Source organism: Acipenser ruthenus, chromosome 23, assembly GCF_902713425.1.
Source record: "Acipenser ruthenus chromosome 23, fAciRut3.2 maternal haplotype, whole genome shotgun sequence".
NCBI classification, from domain to species: Eukaryota; Metazoa; Chordata; class Actinopteri; order Acipenseriformes; family Acipenseridae; genus Acipenser; species Acipenser ruthenus.
The window spans coordinates 26938262-26963166 of NC_081211.1; the positions used below are offsets into that span (position 1 = coordinate 26938262).

The 24905-nt window shown below is 42.9% G+C and overlaps 1 protein-coding gene across 2 annotated transcripts; it reads left to right on the top strand.

The window, feature by feature from the left end:
• Positions 1-503: 503 nt before the first annotated feature.
• Positions 504-24771, top strand: LOC117413142 (shootin-1-like). Of its 2 annotated transcripts, none has more exons than XM_058997065.1 (17): positions 504-1064; positions 4767-4827; positions 13323-13417; positions 13991-14153; positions 14817-14914; positions 15271-15352; positions 17916-18010; positions 18508-18654; positions 20241-20394; positions 20596-20755; positions 20932-21011; positions 21486-21589; positions 22086-22103; positions 22803-22877; positions 23129-23249; positions 23383-23548; positions 23753-24771. In XM_058997065.1, the coding sequence occupies exons 1-17, from the start codon at positions 981-983 to the stop codon at positions 23907-23909; spliced, it is 1860 nt and encodes a 619-aa protein (XP_058853048.1). In that variant the 5' UTR covers positions 504-980; the 3' UTR covers positions 23910-24771. The 2 variants fall into 2 exon arrangements, with proteins under 2 accessions (XP_058853048.1, XP_058853049.1); XM_058997066.1 differs by having other exon boundaries at positions 22806-22877.
• Positions 24772-24905: the final 134 nt, after the last annotated feature.

A 24905-nucleotide genomic window follows, 5' to 3' on the forward strand; every position in this document is an offset into this window, starting at 1 on the left:
GATACACAAGTATTTCTTTATTAAATCCTATATATATATATATATATATATATATATATATATATATATATATATATATATATATATATATATATATATATATATATTACTGGAAAATATAATTCCAGTTTTTCACAGTGAAAGGAACGTACGAGTAAAGAGTTGTACACAAATATACACCAAATAACTAATTTACTCGTACGTTCCTTTCATTGTGAAAAACTGGAATTATATTTTTTCCCGTAAATCAATTTAAATAAATACGTTTGTATCGAATTTGATTCAGACAAATGCCACTTTTAACAACCCGGACACTGAGATTGTAAGTGTTTCACTGCAGTACCCCTTTATCACAGATCAAATAGTAGAAAAGGAAAACTCCCTCAATTAACATGCTAGGAATGAACAACCGAGTCGTTTTAACGGCAGTTTAAAGACAACGACAATGCTAATGGCAGTTTGGCGTTTATAGCTTTGAGATTCTGTAAACGTCAGTATGGCGCAGGTGGCTCCTGATCTGGCCCAGCCCAGGTGGTGCACCCGCCCCGGGCTGCTGTATGCACTGTCCGCTCGTGTTCTGCAGGGGATCCGTGTGTGCATGTTCAATGGCTGGGAGGAGCTTTCTGTGTTAGAACCTGATGGCGTGAAAGAAAGCCAGAAAGACCTTTTATTCTCGTAGCAGCAGCATCAGTAAAGATACAGGAGGAGGAAAGGAACGTCCCCAGCGCCCGCAGGGAGCACCGCCTGTGCTTTCCGAAGAGGCTGGAGTACCGCAGATGCAGGGCGCATGCCCACTATAAGCCTTTTTTTTTATCCAGGCAGAACGTGTCAGACCTGCCCGAGACATTCTAAAGCTCTTCTGAACCGAGGCATTGTGATTATACTCTGCAGATCCGTTTTTTTTTAACATTATCTTTTATTGCAACGGGCATCTTTTTATCTCTCCAATCTTTTATTTTCTCTCGTTCTTCGGCTTCACGATGCTGCCCAGTCCCTCTGCACCGTCAGCGGGGAAGGAAAGCGAAGGGGATGGAGAGAAAGAAACCACGAAAGTGACAACTGAGGTGAGCGATTTTATACAATTAGATCTATCTAACTATCTATCTGTCTATGCTCAGTTTATTGCAAATGAATATGCCATACACACTGTTTAGAGAAATAGATTGAGTTGTATTGAAAGAGGCGATGATGGGAGGGGTGGTGGGGCAATAATGCCACTGGGCAAGGGTTGCAAGTGGTATAGAACCAGGATGGTGGAGGGGAATATGCATTCAAATAAAACACTACAAGGCTCTCTTCTGTTTCACTCTTTCTCTTTCTATCTCTCCCCCTCTCGCCCATGTCCCTGTGTCTGGGCTACATTATTATTATTATTATTTATTTCTTAGCAGACGCCCTTATCCAGGGCGACTTACAATTGTTACAAGATATCACATTATACATTATTTCACATTATACAGATATCACATTATTTTTACATACACTTACCCATTTATACAGCTGGGTTTTTACTGGAGCAATCTAGGTAAAGTACCTTGCTCAAGGGTACAACAGCAGTGTCCCCCACTGGGGATTGAACCCACAACCCTCCGGTCAAGAGTCCAGAGCCCTAACCACTACTCCACATGCCTCCCCCACTCGCCCTCTCTCCATGTCCCTGTGTCTGGGCTACATGCCTTCCCACTCGCCCTCTCTCCATGTCCCTGTGTCTGGGCTACATGCCTCCGGTACTGTGCAGTGTTGCAATTAGAAACTACAGACTGGGGTCCCCTGTAAGACTAGCTCATTTAAAATGGTTAAAAAACAGCAACCCAAACCAGAGATCATTAAATAATACGACAGCATTGATTATTCCTACTGCTCCCTTTTATTGTACATTTGAAATGCAGCAGTTCCTTTGAGACACTGCAGGTTGGCTTACCGTCGACTCGGAGCAGCCCTGAAGGAATGCATTCTGGCTTTATATTTCATAGTGTCTGCAGAGTGTAGTTCTGTTGTACTGAATCTCGTTCAGATTGTAATGTACTGACTCAGCTTTGAAACAACCATTACACACACAGTGCGGCTGCACTATCCTTGACCATATCTGCAAACGGAAAGGTTAAGCACAGAACAGCATTAAGACTGGCTGAAGACACAAGACTGACCCAGATACAGAGAGAGGAGACTGGGAATTTGTAATGTTTGTAAGAACATTACACCAAATGAATGCACTCAGTTTCCAGAGTCCACATCATGCATTAGAAAGATCCTCATACTTGGCTTCTAAGGTCAGATAAATTGGTGGAGCTTTGGCATGATATTAGTCACAAAAATCAATAAGTGCAAGACCAGAGGTGTGCTGTCATGGGAAATATTTTTATGGTAAAAAAACAGGGCAGGTCGTTATCTCTGTCAGTCTTCCAAAACACAAACTCCAATGAATTGAGTGTCCTCTGATTTTTTTGTTTGAAACGTTAACCTCTGATTGCATTGCAGACTGTTCTGTAAATCCCTGTGCTGCTGTTCTCCTCATATATGATCACTGAAAACAATTCAAATGATTATTTAGTTCATTGCATCCTCGTTGCTTTCAGGAAGTGGGCCAGTTATCCAGGCAATGAACTAGCCAGCCAGCTTGCTGCACCCCCCCATCAGTGTACATCGTGTTGTACTTTCACTTTGCTGCTGTTCCAAGATTTCAGAAGAATAGATAGATGTCGGCGGCAAGATGGAGCTGAAATACATGAAATGTTGTATTGTGCAGAAATGCATTTCATTTCTGGAAAAGAAGCCTTTAATCTAATCGAAGCCTCAGATTCCCTGCTCCCTGACCTGTGAAGCAGTCAAAGCCTCATGCAAACCAATTACAGTGAATTCCTGCAGATTGTCTTCTGCTGTTTTGTTATCATATAGCCCCGTATTCTCTTCCTTCTGAGTGGTTTATTGCAGCCCTGCAACCCTTTATCTCTGCCATCATCTTTTTCCCATGCAGGTCCTATGAAGGCTCTGTAACTAATGAACCAGCATTAATCTGTAGGAAAATGTGCTGCAGGAAGCCTTTTTCAGAATGACGTCATGGATATTGCTTTAGGACAGATAACTGCATTCAGTAAACGCACTTCATATCACTGCTGTTAATGTCACCCTCTACAAAGTATCACCACAATATAGCATCCGGAACACTGCAATGTGTACGTTTACTGTTTGTATTGAAATATCACACTGAACACGATAGCTGAAGCAGTTCCTTGTTCTATGCCTGCTGTTAAGCAGCTTGTTTCATTGTAACCTTGTTGTTGCTGCCCTGCTCTGAGTGAGGTGCTGCCTTTCACAGATATAAATACATCTATAAAACACATACCACATCTCTCTCTGTTAAGGGCATATGAGAATCCTGAAAAGGTTTACTTATATTGACGCGAGTCGAAGTGAACAGTGTTGGGTTACATTGTACGAGTGTTGATAAACTCACATGCAGACACTTACAGTCATGTAACTCTTATATACTGCTGGATTGTAAATAATTCAGGGTAAAAAGAATCTGGAAATGTTTGTTTTCTGTTCATGACCAAACTTTACCTAGTCTGTTGTCATTTTCATTGAAAAAGAGTTGATCAGGAGAAGAAACAGGAAGAAAACTAATTGTATATGCCAATAATTGTATATATAATACATAACAAAATAAATAGCAATATACATAATTAATAGATAATAATACATAATCATTTTGATAAACCATATCTGATTTAAAGAAAAACAAGACAAAGGTCAAATAGTGACTATCCACAATGATTCTCTTTTGTATCAGGTATGGACACTGGGAAGTCAATCCAGAGATAGCTGTATAGCTTCTGTAGAGCCATTCAGTGACCATTCACGGAAATCCAAACTACCCTTCCCTTTAAACAAATAGTGTGCAATCGGTTCTGGCATCTCCCAGCCTGAATGCAAATGAAACAAAAACAGAAAAAGAAAGATATGTTGTGAGATACCCTAATGACCTGACACCCTGACTGAGGCACTCTCTATGCTGGCAGTAAAGCCCTGTGCCTAATGAAGTAAAGATGTGTGAGCTGAAGAAGCAGACCTCACTTAGTACAGCGGGTGTTACAGGGCAGTGACTGATGACTTATTTTATGTGTTTTCAAGGCAGGACTGACTACGTCTGTCTTTTTCATTAGTATTGCTCTTGGAATACCATGTCTAAATTGAGATTACCTCTTCATATTCTTATGATAAAGAGGCACCGGATGTCAGTATGGATGGAGTCTATTCGGTTGATCTTCATTTAGATAGATGCGAGTTTGTTCAGTTGATCTAAATGGTTGCAGATGCCAGTAGGTTGCTGTTTAAATCATTAAAAGAAGGATGAGTTGTGAAAACCAGCAGATTAGGGACTGCCACTGTTTAGATGGACTGAATAGACCTCTTGAATCTTCTTGAAACTCACTTACATAATCAGATCTCTAACTGATAACCAATTTACAATTAGAAAACTGATCAGACGATTAACAATGCAGAGGCAATGTATAGTAATCGCACGTTGTTTGTCCTTGTATGGAAGCCTCACAGCTGCCTACAGCAGTATTTGTCTGTGTCTTGTAAAGTGACCAAACACCTATACAAATGATCAGTTGTTGCTGCCATCCTAAATTTATGAGAACAGTTTCCTGTAAACGGGTTAATTTATGAAGGCAGCTGAACTCCCTGAGACATCGGTGCATTGATTATTTAAGCAAGCCTTGGTTACCCAGCCTCTCTGACGTCTGTCTCGTATTTTTCAGTGCAAGCGGCTTGCCAAGGAGCGAGATGAGGCAGAGAGGCAGCTGAAGCACATTAAACGAGGTGAGTGTATCCGGTATAGGCAATGCGCCCATCAGGAGCTGAGAGAAAAGAGCAGAGCTCCAAAACACACCAGCAATGTGAAACTTCTTCACATCTAGATTGTGGTTAGCTCACACGCAGCATGTGCACAAATGGAAAGCAAATAACTCTCGGTACTGACACTAAACCACACTGTGAATGAAGCCTGCGTATTGTCTTAACACATTATTATTATTAGTTTATTTAGCAGACGCCTTTATCCAAGGCGACTTACAGAGACTAGGGTGTGTGAACTATGCATCAGCTGCAGAGTCACTTACAATTACGTCTCACCCGAAAGACAGAGCACAAGGAGGTTAAGTGACTTGCTCAGGGTCACACAATGAGTCAGTGGCTGAGGTGGGATTTGAACCAGGGACCTCCTGGTTACAAGCCCTTTTCTTTAACCACTGGACCACACAGCCTCCTCATTGTCCTCATTTGAGGACAGGTTATTTTGTGATTACTTTGTGATTTTTTGGAGCATAACTTACATTGTTATGATGTTTTACTCGAATTTTGTTAACCGCAAAAGTGACATCTAAATGTAATGTATACAATTACATAAATACAGCTTGTGTAGTTGGTACTTAATGGGTTAAGGTTTCTACAGTAAATCGTCCCTTTGTTAAGAATGGTCTCTGATTTGGGCTAACATGAGAACTAATTGTGACACTACTGTTTGGACAGCAATAGCATATCCATGTAGAGAGTGAGGGCTGTATTCTGCTCAGAATATGCTGCTCTGTTTGAACAGTGTTGAAGATACGCCCGATATCTCCCCTGCATGAGCACTACAAGATTATCTCCAAGATAAGCTTTCTTCACCTTTGCATTGTATACCAGGTACAGAACTGTCGAATCGTGAAGTAACAAGGGTTGCTTTAAATCTTTTCAGCTGGATATATTAGGATGAATAATTTTAATAATTGTGTTTCCCTGTAGTATAAGGCCATATGGCTTTTTTTCTAAATGGTAGATATGCATACACTAACCTATAATGTAGAAAGAATGATAAAGCTTTTTGTTTAAAAAAATAGTCTTTGGTTATAGACTTTGTAAATAATATGCTTTGTAGTGAAGTGCTCACAAACCCTATACAGAAGACTACTTGCTGTACCTTGAAATTCCAGTAAAACTGGTGCAGGCTGCTGGTCCAAGATCTGCTGGGAAGAAACATGGACTGTGGCAAACGTTTTTACTGAGCCCTGTGATGTTATTTTACTGAATTATTAAAACCCCGGCTATAAATTATTCAGGGTCAGAAAATGAATGTGAGCTGCTGTGTAACAGGCTGCTCGTTACCTCGTTGTGTTGTTCCTCTCTGTGAGGGGGATTCTCAATGGAGATCTAAATGTAGATACGTTTCCTCTCCCCAGTACACCCATGTTTGCCTCGTATGAAATCCAGTCGATGGCCTTGAAAGAACACCCCAGGGGCTGTTGAAAAGTGAGCTTTTACTGTTATATGTTGAACTATGGTAACACTTTAAAATAATGGCTGCAAATTCATAATGGATTCTGGCTGGATGGGAGAGGGCATTCTGTATTGTGTGTATTTTTCGGGAGGAATACATAGAAAATACCTATGAGTAATAAAATAATAGTCTAGGAACATTTACACAGGTAATGTACAGGTTGCTTGATATCATTTTTATAAGAGATAGAGAAATTCACCTGGAGTCTAAAATAACTTATGCTTTAATGGTAACATTGTTTGCCAAAGTTTCTAATGGGATTCAAGCTTGGATATACCGAATCAGCTAGGCTTACAAGAATGCTCATTAAAACCATAAGCCAGGCATTGTGTCTGTTTTGTTAGTTGAGAAAGGGGGTAGATTTGTGCATGGTGCTGCTGCTGTGTTAGGATCAGGGCTGTTTGTTTGCAGAGCACTGAAGAGGAAACTCTCTGCTGAAGCATCTGTCTCACTCTGTTCTACCTCGTCTCCTCACACATACAGGCACTCTAGAACCGAAAAGAGAAAATACTCGGGGATAGCAAAAGAGTCACATGGGTGTTGGGATTTAGGTCAGACTGTAGTTGGTTAAAGTAAAGCATCCATCTAAAAGCATGTATAAAAGTTTTATTAACAAGACACAGCAGTTTATTACAATATTGTGTCACACCACTGCTAGTGAAAAGCTCCATGCAATGCAATTATCAGCTTGGATTCATAGAACAAGCCACTTCAGAAAGCACATTGGAAACTGGGGTGGAGATTATGTTAAAAAAAAAAAAACATAAAACAACATTTTACTGTTTCATCAGCAAAAGAGATTATTGGCTTTTTAATAAATGTCTTGACAATGATTCAAATACTCCTGGGAACAGAGTAACCCCCAGCAAGACCTCGAGCATCCGGTTCTGAGATTAAGACTAATGCCAGAGTAATGGCTTTGTGGTAGCAGCTATTGCATCTTGTCACTTGCTTAAAAGATGCTAGGTGTAAAATCAATACTTTGCACAGTAAATGCAAATAGAATAGCAGTTTCTTTTCTGAAGCACTGGAGGTTTTTTTATGGATATCCGAATGCCACTTAAGAAATCATTGTTTTCAGGCATTGGAATTCTGAAACAAGCGTATTTTATGGGTTTTATAAAATTCTGTTTTCTTTATATTCACACAGACACACACACCTCAAGCTGCCTTAAAGGCACGCCCTCTCTTTGGTCTCCATTCCTCAGCATTCTTGGCCTTTGTCAAAGACAGTGGAAATGGATGCCATTAATTGCAGATGGTGGTGATTTCGTAAGGTGTACACCACGTAGATAATGGACTGATTCTGGAAAACCTCTTATCAACCCAGGCTGGGATCAAATCCAGAGAAAATCTTCCTATACCATTGCAACCCCCCCTTCCTTCCCCTCTCCTCCCCCCCTCTGCTCCCCTCCCCTTCCCCTTTCCCTTTCCTCCCCTCTCCTCTTTTCTCCTTCCCCTCTCTTCTGCTCCCCTCCTCTCTGCTCCCCTCCCCCTCCCCTCCCCTCTCCTCCCCTCTCCTCTGCTCCCCTCCCCAGCTTTAAAGCTCTCATCCAAGAATGCACCTTTATTTATATGGGATTCAAGGCTACCAGAATTCTATTGTATACCAAACCCAGAATGTCTTTTTGTATTGTCAAGGTTTTTTTTTTTTTTTTTTTTTAAATCATGCAATTGGAAGATTATTGAAGTTCATGTGCCTATTGTAGTTTGTATGCATAAAGCAAAAAAAAAAAAAAAAAAAGGAATTTCAAGTGTGTTTCAGTCCTATGTACAGCGCTTCCTTGTTATTTCTCTATAAAACATTAAAAGAAAATGTAAAATAATAAAAACAGCGCCTGTATACAGTAAAGTATAGTGCATGTCAGCATGGCCCAACTGTGAAGTAACTGAATTTGTGAAATATGGAATGGGGAAATAAGGCAGCACTGTATTTACTAAGGTGCTGATGTTTTATGAAGGTGGCTTTAATGTGGAGGACCTTGTGTGTTAACTGCAGAGCAGCCGCCCCCCGCCCCCAGGCAGTGTGCTCTGTTTTATTTCTGTAGAGCAATCAGACTGGACTTGATGCGTGTGTCAGAGCCATCACAACTTCAGCAATATTAAAAAAGAAACATCCTTAGCAAAAGGCCCAAATCAATCAATTAGCTTCATCGACAGCTGTTAAAAGACACTATAAAGACAGCGGCACCATCATTAAAATCGCCATGCTGTATTTTATTATGAATGTCATTCCCTTGCCAGGAAAAAGAAAATAATAATACAAGTGATTAACATGTGGATTAAGAGCATTATGGGAAGCATTTTGTTAATGTGTAAATCCATCATTCCTCCAATTGACAGTGATTAAGAATAAAACAGATTAACACGGAATCACAGTTATTGAAGTTAATATTCCACCTGGGTGGTAAACTGAATTGGTAAAAGACCCTGAGGCAGCACAGCAGGGTGAAAGCCCTGCCAGAGCACGGGTGTGTGTTGTGTGGGGAGCATTGAGTGGCAGGGAGGAACTTCATATCCTCCCTGCAAACACACCTGGGAATGTGGCTCGAGCTGTCAATTGAATAAATGTTTAAATGATTAATTAAGGCTGCATCCTGGTGTATATATAGAGTGATCACGGGTGTTGGTATAGTGTTGGTGAAGCCATATGTGACAGGGTGCGCGTTGCCAAGGAGACTCAGAGACCAGGAAGCTGTAGTTAAGCGCTCTTGCGTGCATTTATTTACAATACACAAATACAATTCAAAACAACAAACCGCACACTGTCCTTCACCAACACAAATCTATACTAACACCCGTGATCACTCTATCTATACATCAGGCTGGCACATTCCCAGGTGTGTTTGCAGGGAGGATTTGAACGCCCTCCCTGCCACCCAATGCTCCCCACACAACACACACCCGTGCTCTGGCAGAGCTTTCACCCTGCCTGCTGCCACAGCCTATATGCTTTCCAGTGCCGTATCGTTAATATACTTCCTGCAGTAATGCACTAATAATGCAGAAACATTCTGAGGCATTCTAAAGCAGTAAAATGCCAGCTGATTCCCCCATGTTATGGAGAGTGTGATGTAATGTATGCTTTGATACATGCAGCATAATGGCACAGACCCAGAACAGATCCCAGAGTTACTATACCTTGATCTGCATTTGAAAGAAAGCTGTCATCTTTTGCAATCAAGATAAAAAAAACAGCTTGCTTGTCTCTATCAGTTATTATGTTTGCAATATTAACCAGACATTTTTAACACTGCAGATAATAACTAGAAAGCTGAAGCATATCCTAGCATGACAGCTTACAATAAAGGATGTTATCGAATGACAAAGGGGTCTATTCAGTTCATATGCCACTACAGTTTACATATGAAATCAGGACAAAACCTGAGGTGAAAAAGTACAGTGACTGTAATAGACTCACTCATGCTGTTTTCCCTGTCTTTTTATGATTTAATGGAGCCCCTCTGCATCGGGAGCGCCACTAGGCTATCGAAACACCCCCTTATATACTGTATACTGCACGGTCTCCTGTAAGCTTACAATTAACATTTACAAGAGTCAGACCCTCCAGGAAAATCAAATCAGTTCCCCAGCTGCAGCAGCTAGCAGTGCTTTGCTTATCAATCTACACTACAGCCCACTTTTCATATGGAATCTGTAACTGTGATCAGCAAGGCATTTTATAAGAGGACTTAGACTTAAAATACTGGGTTGCAAATTCATCTCAATCTCACAGGAAATTAACTGCAGCAACCTCTGAATACCTTATTTTTAGTTATTTTCGGATTCATTTTCTAGTTATACAAAGAATGTCAAAATGACTACAGATTCTCAACGAATTCAAATGCAGCAAAGAGAAACAGCTATTCCATTTGAAGAAATGTGTCGTATTTCAAAAACCGTATTTCAAAAGACCTGATTGCCTAACACAGAGCTAGACAGGCTTCAAAGCCAGCACTGTTCCTGTACAGATTGATTTTTTTTTTTCTCTCCTGCCAGGCAGCATCTTGTGTTAACAATTTTACCTGGATGAAAAAAAAAAAAAAAGAAATTCTAGAATGTTGAGTCAGCGTTTCATTCCGGCTGCTGCTTTCAGCATTCTGACAAAATGATGAAGTGCAATAAGATGAGCTGAAAGTGCAAGCGCACCACAGGGTGAGAAAGGGATGTGCAATCCCTGGAACAGAGACAGCTCCGTTTACACTCCCTTCCCCCACCTGAGTGGAGAGATTGTGAATTCTGAGAGCACTGGTTGACACTTTAATATGAGACCTCATTCATTATAATGTGCAGCCGGTGACGCTCCTCCCCTCCTCTCTCCAGCAGAATCCATATGATCCACTGTAACCAAGGAGCAGTGCTCTGCAAATAGATACAACAGCTCCTCTGTCTGTCTTCTGAGATTCACACACACATTTTTTGAAAGACCCTGTTACATGTATGGGGGAATTGACAAACCCCCATAGTAGATTAAATTAAACACATATATGCTAGCCGACAGAAACCCAGTGCTGGTCATGCTGGCAGTGCAGCTGAGCTGAAATGCGTATCCACTAATGCTGCAGGCATCCCCTAGCTCTCTGCAGCTTATGCTGCACTGATATGCTGCTGTGAGATTGTGTGCAGGAAAGCAACCAGAGCAGTGCATTTAAGGCAAGAAATCACTTTTCAATGAAAACAGTTCAATACATCACTGTCAGGGCAGCGGTGCTGTAAATTGTTGAGAATACTGTTTCTACTAAAACACTTCCCTGGGGAAGCACTCTTTATGATGTGGCCATCATGAATAATTCAGGAGCTGTAATATTAAACCTGAGCCATATACCAGCCCTGTTTTAATTACTGCTGCATTATGCATATACACACAGTGCTAGCCGGTGTTAAAATTATAATATGCTTGTTTTTTTATAGCCACAGTACACAGCTCCTTAAATCTCCACTGTACCTCAAATGATCCTGAGCTCAGACAGCCTACTCCTATAGAAGGATCCTTGTGGCACTGCATCGCTGTTGAGATACCACACAACTCTTTACTGCCTCACATCACTGTACCTCACGCTACCACGTCCCCTTAACTGTCACCCCTCTCTGTGGGATGTAATCCACAGGGTAATGTGTTATCTTGTAAAGGCAAGCTGCACTCCTTTTACATTAGAATCAGAGATATCTTGACCTCCGAGAATTCTGAGAATTGCATATGTCCGTGCAAAACAATAAATACATAGATAAAAAAGGCTTTCAAATAATCTGTCAGAGTTAGCACCTTAATATCCATTTAGAATTGCTTGAGCCGTGGACTGTAGCGAGAGGAACAGCACTGCTGCTTTCCACTCGCAGTGGCAGACCCAAGCACACAGCAGACCCAAGCACGCAGCAGACCCAGGCTACAATGATATTGTAATATTGGGGTGCACATGTCCAGCTGGGAGCCCCAGGCAGATGAGCAAAGGGCATGGCGTGTGGCTGCAGAGGCTAATAGAAAACAACGCCCAGGAGAAATAAACAGATTCTTGTTGTATTGAATTATTTGCTTTTGCAGCATTATCCTGAGGCCTCCCTTTGTTCTGTCGTCCGAGTCTGAATTATGTATCCAATCAAAGAACAAAGGGGTTTCATTAGAGGCTTTTGACATTTAAAGGCTGCGTTCTGGCAGCAGTGATATAGCCTATTGGCTTCCTTCTGGCTGTGTCGTTCTTTTATGCCTCTGTCATATGTCACAGGCAGGGAAGGCTGTTGTAATGTAGCAGAGTGGACAGTGTTCTATGAAACAGGATGCCCACACACTGTAAGCTACATTCAGCTGATCGGGCTACAGCAGCCGGGTGTATTAAATAGCCTGTGTGATTAACAGTATAAACGCTCATTGAACCGTAACCCATTGTTAACAGTAAATAGATGCTAAGTGTATTAGCTGCTGTGGATGCAGTTCATAATACGTGGAACTCAAGAAGCCTATTCCATTGTAAAATCTAGTCTTTGTCATTGTATTTTGGCCGCTGCTGTTATTTCTCAGTGCAAGTAATCGTGGTAATCTGTCTTTCACAAAATACCAATCAGCTGCGAGAGTCTGCAGTGTAAAGTGGGATAGATATCATTCACCTTGCATCACATTTCCTCCAACAGTATGTGTTTCTGCTTATTCAGCATTGGGTCAAGCCTTATTAAAGACTCTTATTCACAACCCAAGACCTGTAATCTCTCAGTAAGTTGACACACATGTGCCTTTGCCAAAGAGTCAGAAAGGCTCGTATCCAGTATATTGCGTTGCCAAAGTCTTATCTTGCAATAGTCCACAATGGGATGGCGGCACTGTGTTCTGGGAGTGGGAGGCATTTAGTGAAGTGTCTGTCTCGTGGTTAGCCATGTGGAAAACTAATATATGAGTAAAGCAGAGAACGATGGAGCCCGAAGGTCCTATTTCTCAGTTGTTCACTGATTTGAGACCATTCACTTCAATGCCTGCTTCAGTGATAGTAAATGACAATATGGGCAGCAGCAGCAGCAGGTCCCCACTGTCCTGGATAAATAATGTTCAGCTCTTGTGCATAAATATGCAGCAAAAACATGCAGTGAATTGCTGTACACAAGTCAGCATGTCTTAAAATAATGCTCTTCTGCTGGTTCTCTCACCCGTATGTCAGTGAGCATCAACACGGAATTCAAAATGTTGTTCTTCCTTCTTTCTGGCTCCGCTGTATTGCTTTGTAATCGTTTTCTTACCTCTTATTAGCACCCGCAACATTATCACTGGTCCCCTTAGTGTGAGGCTGAAGATCGTTTTTCATCTTGAAATTGGAGATGCTCCTTATACCTCGCTATACGTTTTGAAATTGAAGCTACTGTTTCCTGCTGCTACCTGTGTTACAACCGCACACCTTGCTGGACCATTGGAGTGCGGCTCTAACACTTAAGGTACCAGGAAGCAGCTTGTTCAATGTTATATATATGTGAAGTGTTTCACTTTAAGGCACATGAGGTTTGTTTTCTGTCTGTTTTTCAGTTTCCCAAATGGTTATTGAAGAAGTGAGTGTGCTGCAGACTCAACTGGAGATCGAAAAGTCATGCAGGGAGAACGCAGAAGCCTTGGCTACAAAGGTAACAGATCCCTTTTTTTAAACGTGTGTCTGCAGTGAGGAAGCTTGAATAAACAAGCAGCTCAGCCTGTGAATAGCACGCCGTAGAGTCTCAGATTTTATATAGAGCAATATACTGTATTATTAAAAGCAATGGGCCAGATTCACAATCTTTTTACTCCAAATATTAATAAGCATATTTTGCAATCCTAAAACAGTCCTAAAGATATTGATGCTCATCTTGCAAATGCATTGTGTGCATTATCATAACTGGGATCTGCATTTGCATAGTTCTGCTACGATGTAAAATAGGTGATTTTCCTCTGTGGTTTTTGAGCATGGAATCAACTGTAACTTTCTCAGCTTGCTTGACAATGCATAGTGGGTTTCAGATACAAGCTTCCAAAGTTTTGAAACGTATCTGACAGTATGCAGTACGCTCACTTGTTTTGTTTAGGTGTTTTACTATTAAAATGAATTTGCAATCCGTGTTAAAGTGCCTCAGTCACGCTTACCAAACACCTGGCTAAGTGTGTGGGGAGAATAAGCAAAGTGGCATGGATAATGCAAGCATGTCCTGTTGCTGTTGTTTCAGCTGAACTGTGAGAACAGGAAGCTGAAGTACTTGAGCCTGTCTTCCCGGCCCTGCCTGGACGAGCTGCTGCCCAGTATCTCAGACTGCATCGCACTAGAGGAGGAGGCTGAGCCCCAGGACCCCAGCCCAGACCCCTACACCCAGTACCAGCAGCAGGTCAAAGGTGAGCAGCCTGCCTGGCAGCACACAGGCCCCGTCCTCGTTGGCTGGATTTACCTTACACTGCTGAACAGGCTGCACCGAGGAAGCCCATCAGTGTTGCAATGGACTTCATTGAGCTGCTTTGATTTATATTGAGGCAACCCACAAAATCGATTCCGTGTCTGGAGTACATAACCAGGACTGCCACACAGCGCCAGTGTATGGGTCTCATTAACATACAGTTAGCATGATGACGCAAGCATTTAACGTTTCTTGCTTATACAGGCGCTGGACATCCATTTACTAAAGTGTTTTAAAATATGAAGATCGTTCTGGAGCAGACATTCCACCCCCATTTTCCTTCTCCTTGGTGTGAGTGTGTCGGGCAGTGCTGTGTGATATACTGCAGTTACAGATTCTCTTCTCTGTCTGTGACATGAGATGAGGTGATGAACTCGGACGAGCCCGGCTCTTTTGCATTGTGGTTAAGATGCTTGCTTGCGGTGTGCATGCTCGCGCCCAGCCTCCAACCCTGTTACATTAGCATAGACACGGGATCTATAATCCCGTACCCCTGCAAAAATGTGTAGACCCCTGCAGACTCCACTGGAATACACTGCATGGGATGTGTACTGTGATGCACTGTACTGCAGTGCACTGCACTGAGAGTTCTCCCGTGTTTTAGATCTACAGGAGACGGTCAGCGTGCTGCTGGAGGAGAAGAAACAGTTAACCTGCCAGCTGCAGGAACAGCAGAGTCATATAGAAGAGCTGAGTGCGCGAGTAAGTGCTGAGTACACTCTTCTAATCGGAGCTGGGAGGGAGCTGCATGAAGTCATTCACAGCCTGCAGAGCAGGAAGCTGCACTGGACAAGCTCGATTCTGCACTGCTGATTTTAATGTGCTACACCTGCTCTCCTTTAACTCATTAGGTGCCCCTTATTATAATGGTTAAAAAAACAGTTTGCAGTAATATTAGCCACTACTTTAACAGTACCATTGCTGCTTTCCCCCAGAGGATGAAAAGATTGGTTAGGGCCTGATAACATACTTCCTTTTGGTAACGTTATCATGTTGGGTGTACAGGTTGTAACATAGACTGAAAGGGTGATATAAATATGGCACTCTGTTTTTTTCAGATAGAAAAGCAACAGGCAGACATGAAGGAACTACATGAAACCATTGAGACCCAGAGCAAAACAATTAAGCGATTCAACAGAGGTGAGTGGCATGACTCTCTCCATACAGGGAGGCTCTTCTACTCACTGTACAGGACACAGAGCAGAGGGAGGCTCTTCTACTCACTGTACAGGACACAGAGCAGAGGGAGGCTTTTATACTCACTGTACAGGACACAGAGCAGAGGGAGGCTCTTCTACTCATTGTACAGGACACAGAGCAGAGGGAGGCTCTTATACTCACTGTACAGGACACAGAGCAGAGGGAGGCTCTTATACTCACTGTACAGGACACAGAGCAGAGGGAGGCTATTATACTCACTGTACATTAGTCAGTCTCCCTCCAGCGCAGAGTAGGGCCCTATACCTAAGCACACATGATTGAAAAGTAAAGTGAGTGCATAATATAGTAGAAACTATCTATCTGAGGTTCTGGTGCTATAGTTGAATGAACTGGCAGTAAAGGAAGGCATTGTTATAGAGACAGATAGGGTGCTGTAGTATTGGCATGGTGCAATCAGAGTCACTGTCAAAATCACTTCTGCTCCCACAATGAAGATACTAAAGGGTTGTGACTTGTTACAACAAAGGTGAATATCTGAAATAGAATCTGTGTGCAAGAGCTCTTTGAACCACGCTGGCAAACACCTGCTTGTTAAGGGAGTGAGAATGATGTCCTTCCAGCAGCACCGTCTGTGTAGGGAGCACACACATTCCGATTTGGAAGCACATTTTCCTCACCTTAAATAATATTTTCATTGTCCGTTTACGGCAGCGCCCCAGATGAATGGAAAATTTGCTTTCATTCAGCTTTGCCATTGATTGGTACTCTGTTGTAAAGGTGATGGAAGAACAGCTTTTCTTTTTGACATCAACACACATTGACGTCAGCACACTCCTAATGCAAACTAGACCAGTATACCATCTGATTCAAAGGAAAGCACCTTCCCTAATCATGCCTACCTAGCTGCTGAGCAGATCTGAGGCCCAGATGGTGTATCTGCAGGAAACACCTCTCCCTATTGAAGCTAAAAGCATGATTGTTATCTCTCTGAAAACTGAAAGGACACACTGTTATAAATAAAACTTTTGGCACCTACAGTGTCACTGCCTTCAGCAGGATTTCATGTGGGCGGTTCCATATGCTGCTCCAACTGGACAGAACACCCACACGATCTTCAATTCAGGCATTAATTCAATGCCCATTCTCCACACGCATGGAATGACCTCCCTGACCACGCCAGCACCCCAGAGAGTGAGTGGCTCTCAGATCAGTGTGTGACCCTGGCTTCTAATGTGGTAGCTGCCAATCATTTTCAACAGTGTGGGTAACGGCTGTTTTGCATTTGGTAATAGTTCATCACCTGCTGATAAAGTGAATGTATAAAAGCACAGGACTTCTCTCTATTTTGACATGCCCTTGAGATCGAAAGGTTATAGGTCTTTGGGGGAGTGTCTTCTTAAATACATTGGAACTCAATAAGTAACTCAATAAAGAAACTATCACCAGATTTAAACAAACTCTTCCTTTGGGATCTGGGAGATCTGCTGTCCAGCTCTCAGCCTCACACACACAAACACACACACACACACACACACACACAGACCCTCCCTTACACACACATACACATACACAGATCCTCCTAAACACACACAGAGACCCTACCTCACATACACACACACACACACACACACACACACACACACACACACAGATTCTCCTACACACACACACAGACCCTACCTCACACACACACACACACACAGAGACCCTATCTCATGCAGACACAAAGCTGTGGTGACACTGCGGAATGATGTAATCCCCAGTAGGCCTCTGTAGTCTGGCATGCAGAGACAGCCCAGCCACACAGCTGTGTCCAGCTAACCTGATTGGATTTGACATGCTGTTGAAGCAGCCCTGCAGCATCCCCACTGCACCTTTCAGACAGGCAGTCTGCATGGCAACACAAAATGAACATTATCCTGCCCCAGTGACGACACTGTCTCTTCATTTGACTTTCTTAGTTTCCTTTTTCTTGCTTTGATTGAAACAGGGAATTTAAACTTGAATCAAGAAGTATGATCTGCCACTGGGGCAACATATAAAGGTCTGATGTAGTTCACTCATTTTTTTTAATGGATTCCTACTGTATATTTTATTCAGTGTTAGCTCCTGGGGATGTCACTTTGTTTTTAGAAGTGTAACTGATTGCAACCTTCAAATAATATTTGCCTCAAGTTCCTCTTGAACATTGTTCCATTCTGAGAAACCCAAAGATTCACTCAGACCCCAAGATCATGCTGGATTATACACAGTATCAGTTTTCAGCTATAACAGGTCTTTTGGCTAAACAGTTGAGCCATTCTTCAAAATGACCCCAGTGCACTGCATAATAGACCACCCAGAGTTATGTACTGGGTTGCAAGGATGTAATCCAATCTGAATAAAGTATTGACCATGATATTGAGTTGGAGCTGTGTTCGTAAGGTATTGCAGATGTGTGCAGACGAGATGACCTAGTGTACCTGCGTGTTAGCTTGCAGCAGCCTTAATGAAACCATATACTGTACGCCAAGACTAACTGCAGCATTGCTTCTGCACACAGTTTCAATGATGGCAACACAAGAGTACGGGAATCTGAGAGAGCAGCTGGACCTGGAGCTGAGCCTGAGGGAGAAAGCAGAGTCCTATGCACACGAGGTACACTGGAAACCACGCTGGGCTCTGTGTGTGTGCCAGTGAATTGTGTGGGGGTGTGTTTACATGTTGTTCTGTTGTTCTGCTATAACCACTGAGCTACTCAAACCCACTACCTTCCACACTGCAGCCCAACACTAACCACAGAGCATCTTAAATTCTAGCCACAGTGCTATGTGTTTATAGCAGCTAATGTTCAGTATTGAAGGCAGTGGATGTTTGCCTTTTCTGAAGCCCTTAGATACTGATACTAAAAGCCAAAGCAGCTTAGAATTTGCTAATTAGTCGACTATATTTTACATTTGAACCCATAACCACGATCCACTCACAGCTGGCCTGAGACTACCAGAGCGCCTTTCCCTTAGCTCCTCAGTGGGCTGTGTGTTTCGCTCACGCCAGCCCTGCTTTTCACAGCCTGAGAGCCGGCGTTCTGGCTCTGGGAAGGGCTCCAGCAATCCGGCCTCTGCTGTGCTGACTGGGAGGTTGGTGTCTGTTCACAGATGCTGATCAAACAGAAGGAAGCCAACCGGCAGAGCATGATCCTGCTGCAGCAGGTGGACCCCAGCGTGCAGCTCCTCAAGGCCCTGGAGGACGTGGCCAACGTGACCAAGACTCTGGAGCAGGAGCGGCTGCAGCGCCAGCGGCAGGTACAGGGAGCCAGGCAGCCTGGCGCTGGGGAGACCCTTGTTAAAGAGGGCTGTGCTATATAATTGCTAAAGTATAGGCTGAAGTATGGTTACTAAGGGTGCAATGATTCATCGGGATATTACATGATAAATTGTATCATACTTCGGTATCATTTGTATCGTGATACAAGAACAGCAGCACAGCGCAGCTTATTGTAGATCACCAAAGCGTTCTTGAATGAAGAATTAGTGTGTTTTACAGTTGGTGTAGATGCATACTCTCCCTATCTCATTTAATGTCTTTTAACAAAATGGTCCATCATTAAATGACCATTTGATCTTCTTATGCATCACAATCAGGACAGTCACATGTATTGTGACGCCTATCGTATCGCGACCTGCATATTGCGATCCGTATCATATCGTGAGATTGGTGTTTCGCTACTCCCCTAATAGTTACGTGTAATGAAAGCATGGGCAAGCAAGGGCAATCACAGGTAAGGATACCTTTTTATATAGTGTGGGGGGCACGGATGATGATCTAGTACCATGGCACATCATTTAGATATCACAGACACAGCCATGACACACATACAGATTGGTACAGCTTTCTTTATATAGGAGCATCAATAATCTAGCATGCGGTTGCCTAACCACTATTTTGGGACAGTGCCTGACGGATGATATCCAATGACACTAAACCGCCTAAGATCAAAGCTGGGACCCGTAGAGAGCTCCCTGTGACTTCAATAAGAAGCCTGAAGCCCACCTCCACTGCCAGTGCAGCTGCTTTTGAAGTAGTTCTCTGATAAATTGAACTGCTTGGGGATCATCCGACAAGCAGACAATAAGGTGTGATAATTCAGTCTCAGGTTTCGGATGCCTTGCTAGTTGGTCGGGGTCCCGCAATGGGCTGTTTTAGCTCCCTTGTTGTTCTTGCAGTTTATTAGTGACATCCCTGGAGGGTGTGTACAGAAAGTGTGATGTATCTATCTGCAGACCGCAATTTATAAACAGGGTTTCAACTTAACACGGCTTAATGGAGATCTTGAAAGTGGCTTTGATCGCGTTCGCAGGTGGCATATCCAAAATAAACCAGCACAGTGCTCTTTCATTGTAACGTTGCAGCCGGGAGCCACAGTTAAAAGGCTATGCTATTTGTGAGCAGAGATCCAGGTGCAGAGTAGTTCCTCCTGTTTTGACTGAGCAGTGTGTGATCATCTGGTGACTGGAACTCACACACCCCTCTAATCTTCTCATCACAGAGCTGACAAACTGGAAGGGCTGTTTGAGGAGGTGTAAGAACCCAGCAAGGCAGGATCATTCACAGTAATTAAAGATGCAGTGCTAGCGCTCTGTACAAGGATGGTACAAATGACAGGGAACTTAAGCAACCGATAAAACCATGCCTTTTTATTTAAACAGATCGATTGAGAACAAGTTCTGCAACGCAATGGCAATTTGGCCAAAGCAGGCATGGAGTGTGTTTTAATCTGAATAGTGCTTGAAGATGCCTGCTGAATAGAATGCTGTCCCAACACCTGCACGGTAGTGTAGTACCCCGTATACCCCAAAATAATTTCTTACCTGGTGATTTTTCCACCTAGGTGAAGGACCTGGAGGCACAGCTGCAGGAGTCTGCCCTCCGGAGGCAGCTGGGGGAAGTGCAGAAGCACTTGGAGCTGATGGAGGAGGAGAAGCGAGAGCTGGAGGTCCGTGTGCAGAGGGCTGAGGAGAGGAGCAGCAGCATGGAACACCAGGGTGGGTGGCAGGTGACACCACAGCACCACCTTGTGGTAGATCAGGGTTATGCAACAAGAAGAATCAAATGCTTTTGAAGTATCAATGAAACTAATTCTAGAATTGATTTACCATATGCTCTGTGTGATAAATGTGTTGTGTCATGGAATTCTGTTGCAGGCTTGTACAGTACTAACGCAATCGTTTATCCCCCTCAAACAGTGCAAGAACTGCAGGAGAAGCAAAAGAGCTGGGATTCAGCACCAGGGCCAGCTCCCGGCACAGCCCCCCCTCCAGCCCCACCTCCCCAGCCTCCTCCCCCACCTCCTCCCCCTCCTCCTCCACCTCCTCCCCCTCCTCCCTCACGATCCAACCCACTCAGGTAAGCCAGGACTGTGAGTGTTTCATGTCATATTCTACATACAAGAAAAACATTATTCCCTTGTGATGACCAGTTCTTTTAATCGATAGTAGACCCTGATAATTGGCTGTGGTTTAGAATCACATTATTGGTAAGGTCAGTAACTGAGGGCTGTTGATTGTGTTTTCACTGTACAGCTCGCTCATTGCAATCATGCGGAAATCTTCAAAGAGCTCCAAAGGATCTCCGAAGAGTGAGCCAGCACCAGGGGCCCCAGGTGAGGGACTGCACACTTTTAAACACAGGGACACAAAGCCACTTTTTCAGGAACCATGGTTTGAGACTGGGAGACCTAGTTTGAGGCAACTTTGCTGTTTCAAACCCGAAGTCTCCCCGGGTGTGCCATGCCGTGGCCTGAAACCTAGTCTTCTGAAACCAAGTTCTAAGCTACAAAGTGGCTTTGTGTTCCCTCAGCTTTACAGGGGCTTAGTGTCATGGGAAAGTCCCATGCTTTTAGATTTAGTTGTTCATGAAAGAAGAGTGATAATGGCACTGCCTGCACCCCAGCAAAGCCATTCAGTGAGAGACACACTCATGTCTAGTTGAAGCTCATTTCATTTGTGACTGAAGAAGCTGCGTTTTAATGCAGGTCAGTCCATTCTGACAAGCTTCAGACTGTTGGTATCCCTGCTCCGAGTGGTGTAAAGCCAGACTGAGTCGGACTCGTTTCCTCTTGTGTTTTTATTTGAAGCGAGTGTTGGAGCGGACGATGTGAAGGTGAAGGCAGTAAATGAGATGATGGAGAGGATTAAACACGGGGTCGTGCTGAGACCTGTGAAGGGTCAGGCTACCAAGGTAAGGTAGCAGATATACCCACACCAGGGATATGGTACAGCAGTACAATGGAAGGGTGCCACTGGAAGAATGACATTTCAGTTTATTCACTATAAAAAATATAACTAGCCGAAAAATATTCTTAAAAAAAAATATAGTACAGAGAATTCAAAAACAGCAAACAGCTCTATAGAAATACTTTATGAAGAAGAAATGACCTAAAATGTTAAATATAGTGGCCATTAATACTTGATCAAGCCTTTATTTTTCAAATTTATTACTATTTGAATGTGCTGAAATCATACATTTGTCACAGCATACAGTTAACTTACATTCTGTCCTGTATTCAAAACGAAGCGTTAATGAAAATTCTACCAATGTTTTTTTTCTTTGCTTTTCTGTGAAATCTGTTCCTGCCAATGACGATACACACATGCCTCTTTGGAAAAAGCCGAGCAGGGCTGTCCTTTGAATAATAATGTTTTTTTCTTCCTTCTTTCCTGTGATCCATTTAAAGAGAAGATTTGGTTCAAAGGTGAGTCAAGAGCTATTAGTAAAGATTTGACAGGCGCAGTTTCATTTCACTGACACAGAGCATAAGAAAGTGACCATGAAAGAATCTCTTTCCAGGACAGTGGCCCTGCAAAGTCTCTGGTGTAAAAGCACGCTGTGAATTGGGAGCTTGTAGCTGGCTAATTGTCACAGTGGGCTGTTTTAATATGTATGTATGGGTCATTATTATTACTATGGTCTCGTTCCAGAGCACTGTGACAAGGGCCTTGTTTAGTGTTCCCAGGAGATGCTCAGCAATGCACTGTGGGATTGCCTGCCATTAGAGCAGCTTTTAAACAACCACAGATTTAATGAGCGGTGGTGCTTATAGAAAACTTAATTAGGGATAACACTTTCAAATGAATTCCGAGTGAACACCACAGGAATAATACCTGAATATCTTCTGCACTTCCTCTGAGCTCTGAAAGTAATTCATTTTGAATTCAGTCCTGTTCATTCTTTTGAATTTGATTACCTGTATTCATTCCATGTTTCTTTGTAACAGATGATGTTGGATCACAATGTTTCATACCGCTGCTTTTCTGGCTTGTGTGTTTAAAGCGTACTCACAATGCTTTCCATTGAAACAGGCTCACTTTGCATGGCTCTAGTGTGCAACCAGGAATGACAGGTCTTTGTAAATGCGCTGCTCTCTGAAGATGTGTAACACTTTGTATCTCAGCAGCAGCCACTACAGATGCCAGCCCCTGACGAAACAGCCCAAGAGAGTGCGATGGAGGAACTGAAAGGAATTCTGGTACCGCATCTCTTTTTTGTCATTCTTATTGTATAACTTGTACTGTAACACTTGAAATGTATTTGCTTACGATTGTAAGTCGCCCCTGGATAAGGGCGTCTGCTAAGAAATAAATAATAATAATAATAATAATAAAGCTTTAGGGGAAATATGTACAGATTTCTTACATGCTCTTTATGGATCAGTTTCTTAAATGATGTAAACTTCAAAGAGGATGTTTTGCTTGAAAGCCGTCTCCCTTGCTTTGACAGGAAACGGTGAAGAAGAGTCCGAGCAGAGGTTTTCCTGAAGTGGCTCCGACTAAGAATGACAGTGAACTGGAAGTGATTCTGCGAAGGAGGAGGAAGCAGAACTGTGATCCGAGCTCTGGAGGTAAACCTCCCAGCCCCTACTCATTCTATACTCATCTTACTGTATATAACCCTGACTCCATTACTTCCAGCTTGTGTTGATGAGATCCCAGGCTAGTCTTCAGGATGTTGAAATGGATATTTATCTCTTTCAGATGTCAAGGGTGGGGAGATGAGTAAGGTTTCATCTTCGGAGAGCTTGAATGCCAGAAACAGCTTGGACTCCAGCAAAGAGACTGTGCAGTCCTGCCATGGGGGAAGCACGCGCAGCTCTCTGTCTGAGAAGGGCTCCGACGGGGGAACAAACGACTGCTGTGACAGGTAACACTAATGCACACAGTGCATTTCTCAAGACGCTTCATTGAGACCTCTCAGTGCTTTATACTGTGAGTTCAACATAGCTTACTACAATTGGGCATGTTTTTAAATAGGCTTTTAATATCATTTGCAGTGCCTACCTTTTTTCATACTTGTCCATCTGTCAGTGTGTGTGTGTGTGTGATTGCTGCTGTTCTTCTTTTCCAGCTGTGAGGATGGAGAAAGGACACACTCTGCTGGGAAGTGTGTTCAGTCCAACGGGATCAGCATGGATCTACCTAGCCATGGCAAGCACAGCACCAAAACTCCAGGCTCCCCGGTCAGCTCTGACCCTGTGAACACAAGCACGGACGCAGAGTGCTAAACTTGGCATCACACACAGCGCCCCCCCCGGGCCTGCAGCAGAACAGCTGCACAATTTGCACACAGTTTAAAACTTGATTTTTGTAACTTTAGGTACCCGATTGTAAAGTTTCACGTGGAGTTTGGAATGCACATGCTGTCTGCCGGTGTGGGTTTGTGTCACACAGTTGTCTTATTTGATAGATCAATTGTACATTCTTTCTTATGTTCGTTCACTCACTGGATGAAAAAATATTTCAGGTGACCTTAAAGCCTTCCTAGTTAATAAAAGAATAATCCCAAACCGCAAGGGTTATGAGTTATTAGTTTTAAAATAATGTTGGTTTTTTTTCAGTTCTGAATGCTGTATTATTTTCCAAAACATTAAAAGCACTGCTTAATATTCAGAGAGTTTCCTTTAGATACCCATATCAACAGAAAGGTGATTTAAGGTGATGGACTTGTGTAGTATTTGCAATACTACCCCAGTACCACTGCAGTGGTTGTCTCTGATTCAGTTGCACAGTGTTTTGAGACCCCTATGTGGATGAATGAAGCTATATTAGTGTGTTTTTTTTTTAAGTTGCTATTGACTGCTTATTTCTGATTCAGTCATGACTTTAATGAATGACTCATTTAGCGATTGCCTTCATCAGTAATTCAGATTACATATAATGCACATGCTACAAGAATTCAGCGTGAATAAGGAAACAGTAGTATTATAGAACATTACCTTTCGTAGTTATCTAGCTGTATACCATCTTAACTCCAGCTTTGTGTTGCCATCTGATGACATCATGTGCAATGCTGCGTGATAGTGTTTTGTGTGTGTGTGAGCCAGGTTTACTGGCCCCTGTATAAGGTTTCAGTTTAAGGCGGGCGGGAGGGGGGGGGGGGGTCCATTCTGAGGCTTCTATTTTAACCACTTAACGGCTGACTTTCATTCATTGCAAACTGTATTTTTTAAGATAGTAATAAAGTTTTGTCCATTTCACTACGCCGAGGTGGTTTTCTTTAT

Coding starts and splice junctions, on each gene's coding strand:
- LOC117413142 (XM_058997065.1), top strand. CDS start 981: ATGCTGCCCAGTCCCTCTGCACCGTCAGCGGGGAAGGAAAGCGAAGGG. Junction 14,915..15,270: donor TAGAAGAGCTGAGTGCGCGA/GTAAGTGCTGAG, acceptor TGTTTTTTTCAG/ATAGAAAAGCAACAGGCAGA. Junction 23,250..23,382: donor CTGTGATCCGAGCTCTGGAG/GTAAACCTCCCA, acceptor TATCTCTTTCAG/ATGTCAAGGGTGGGGAGATG.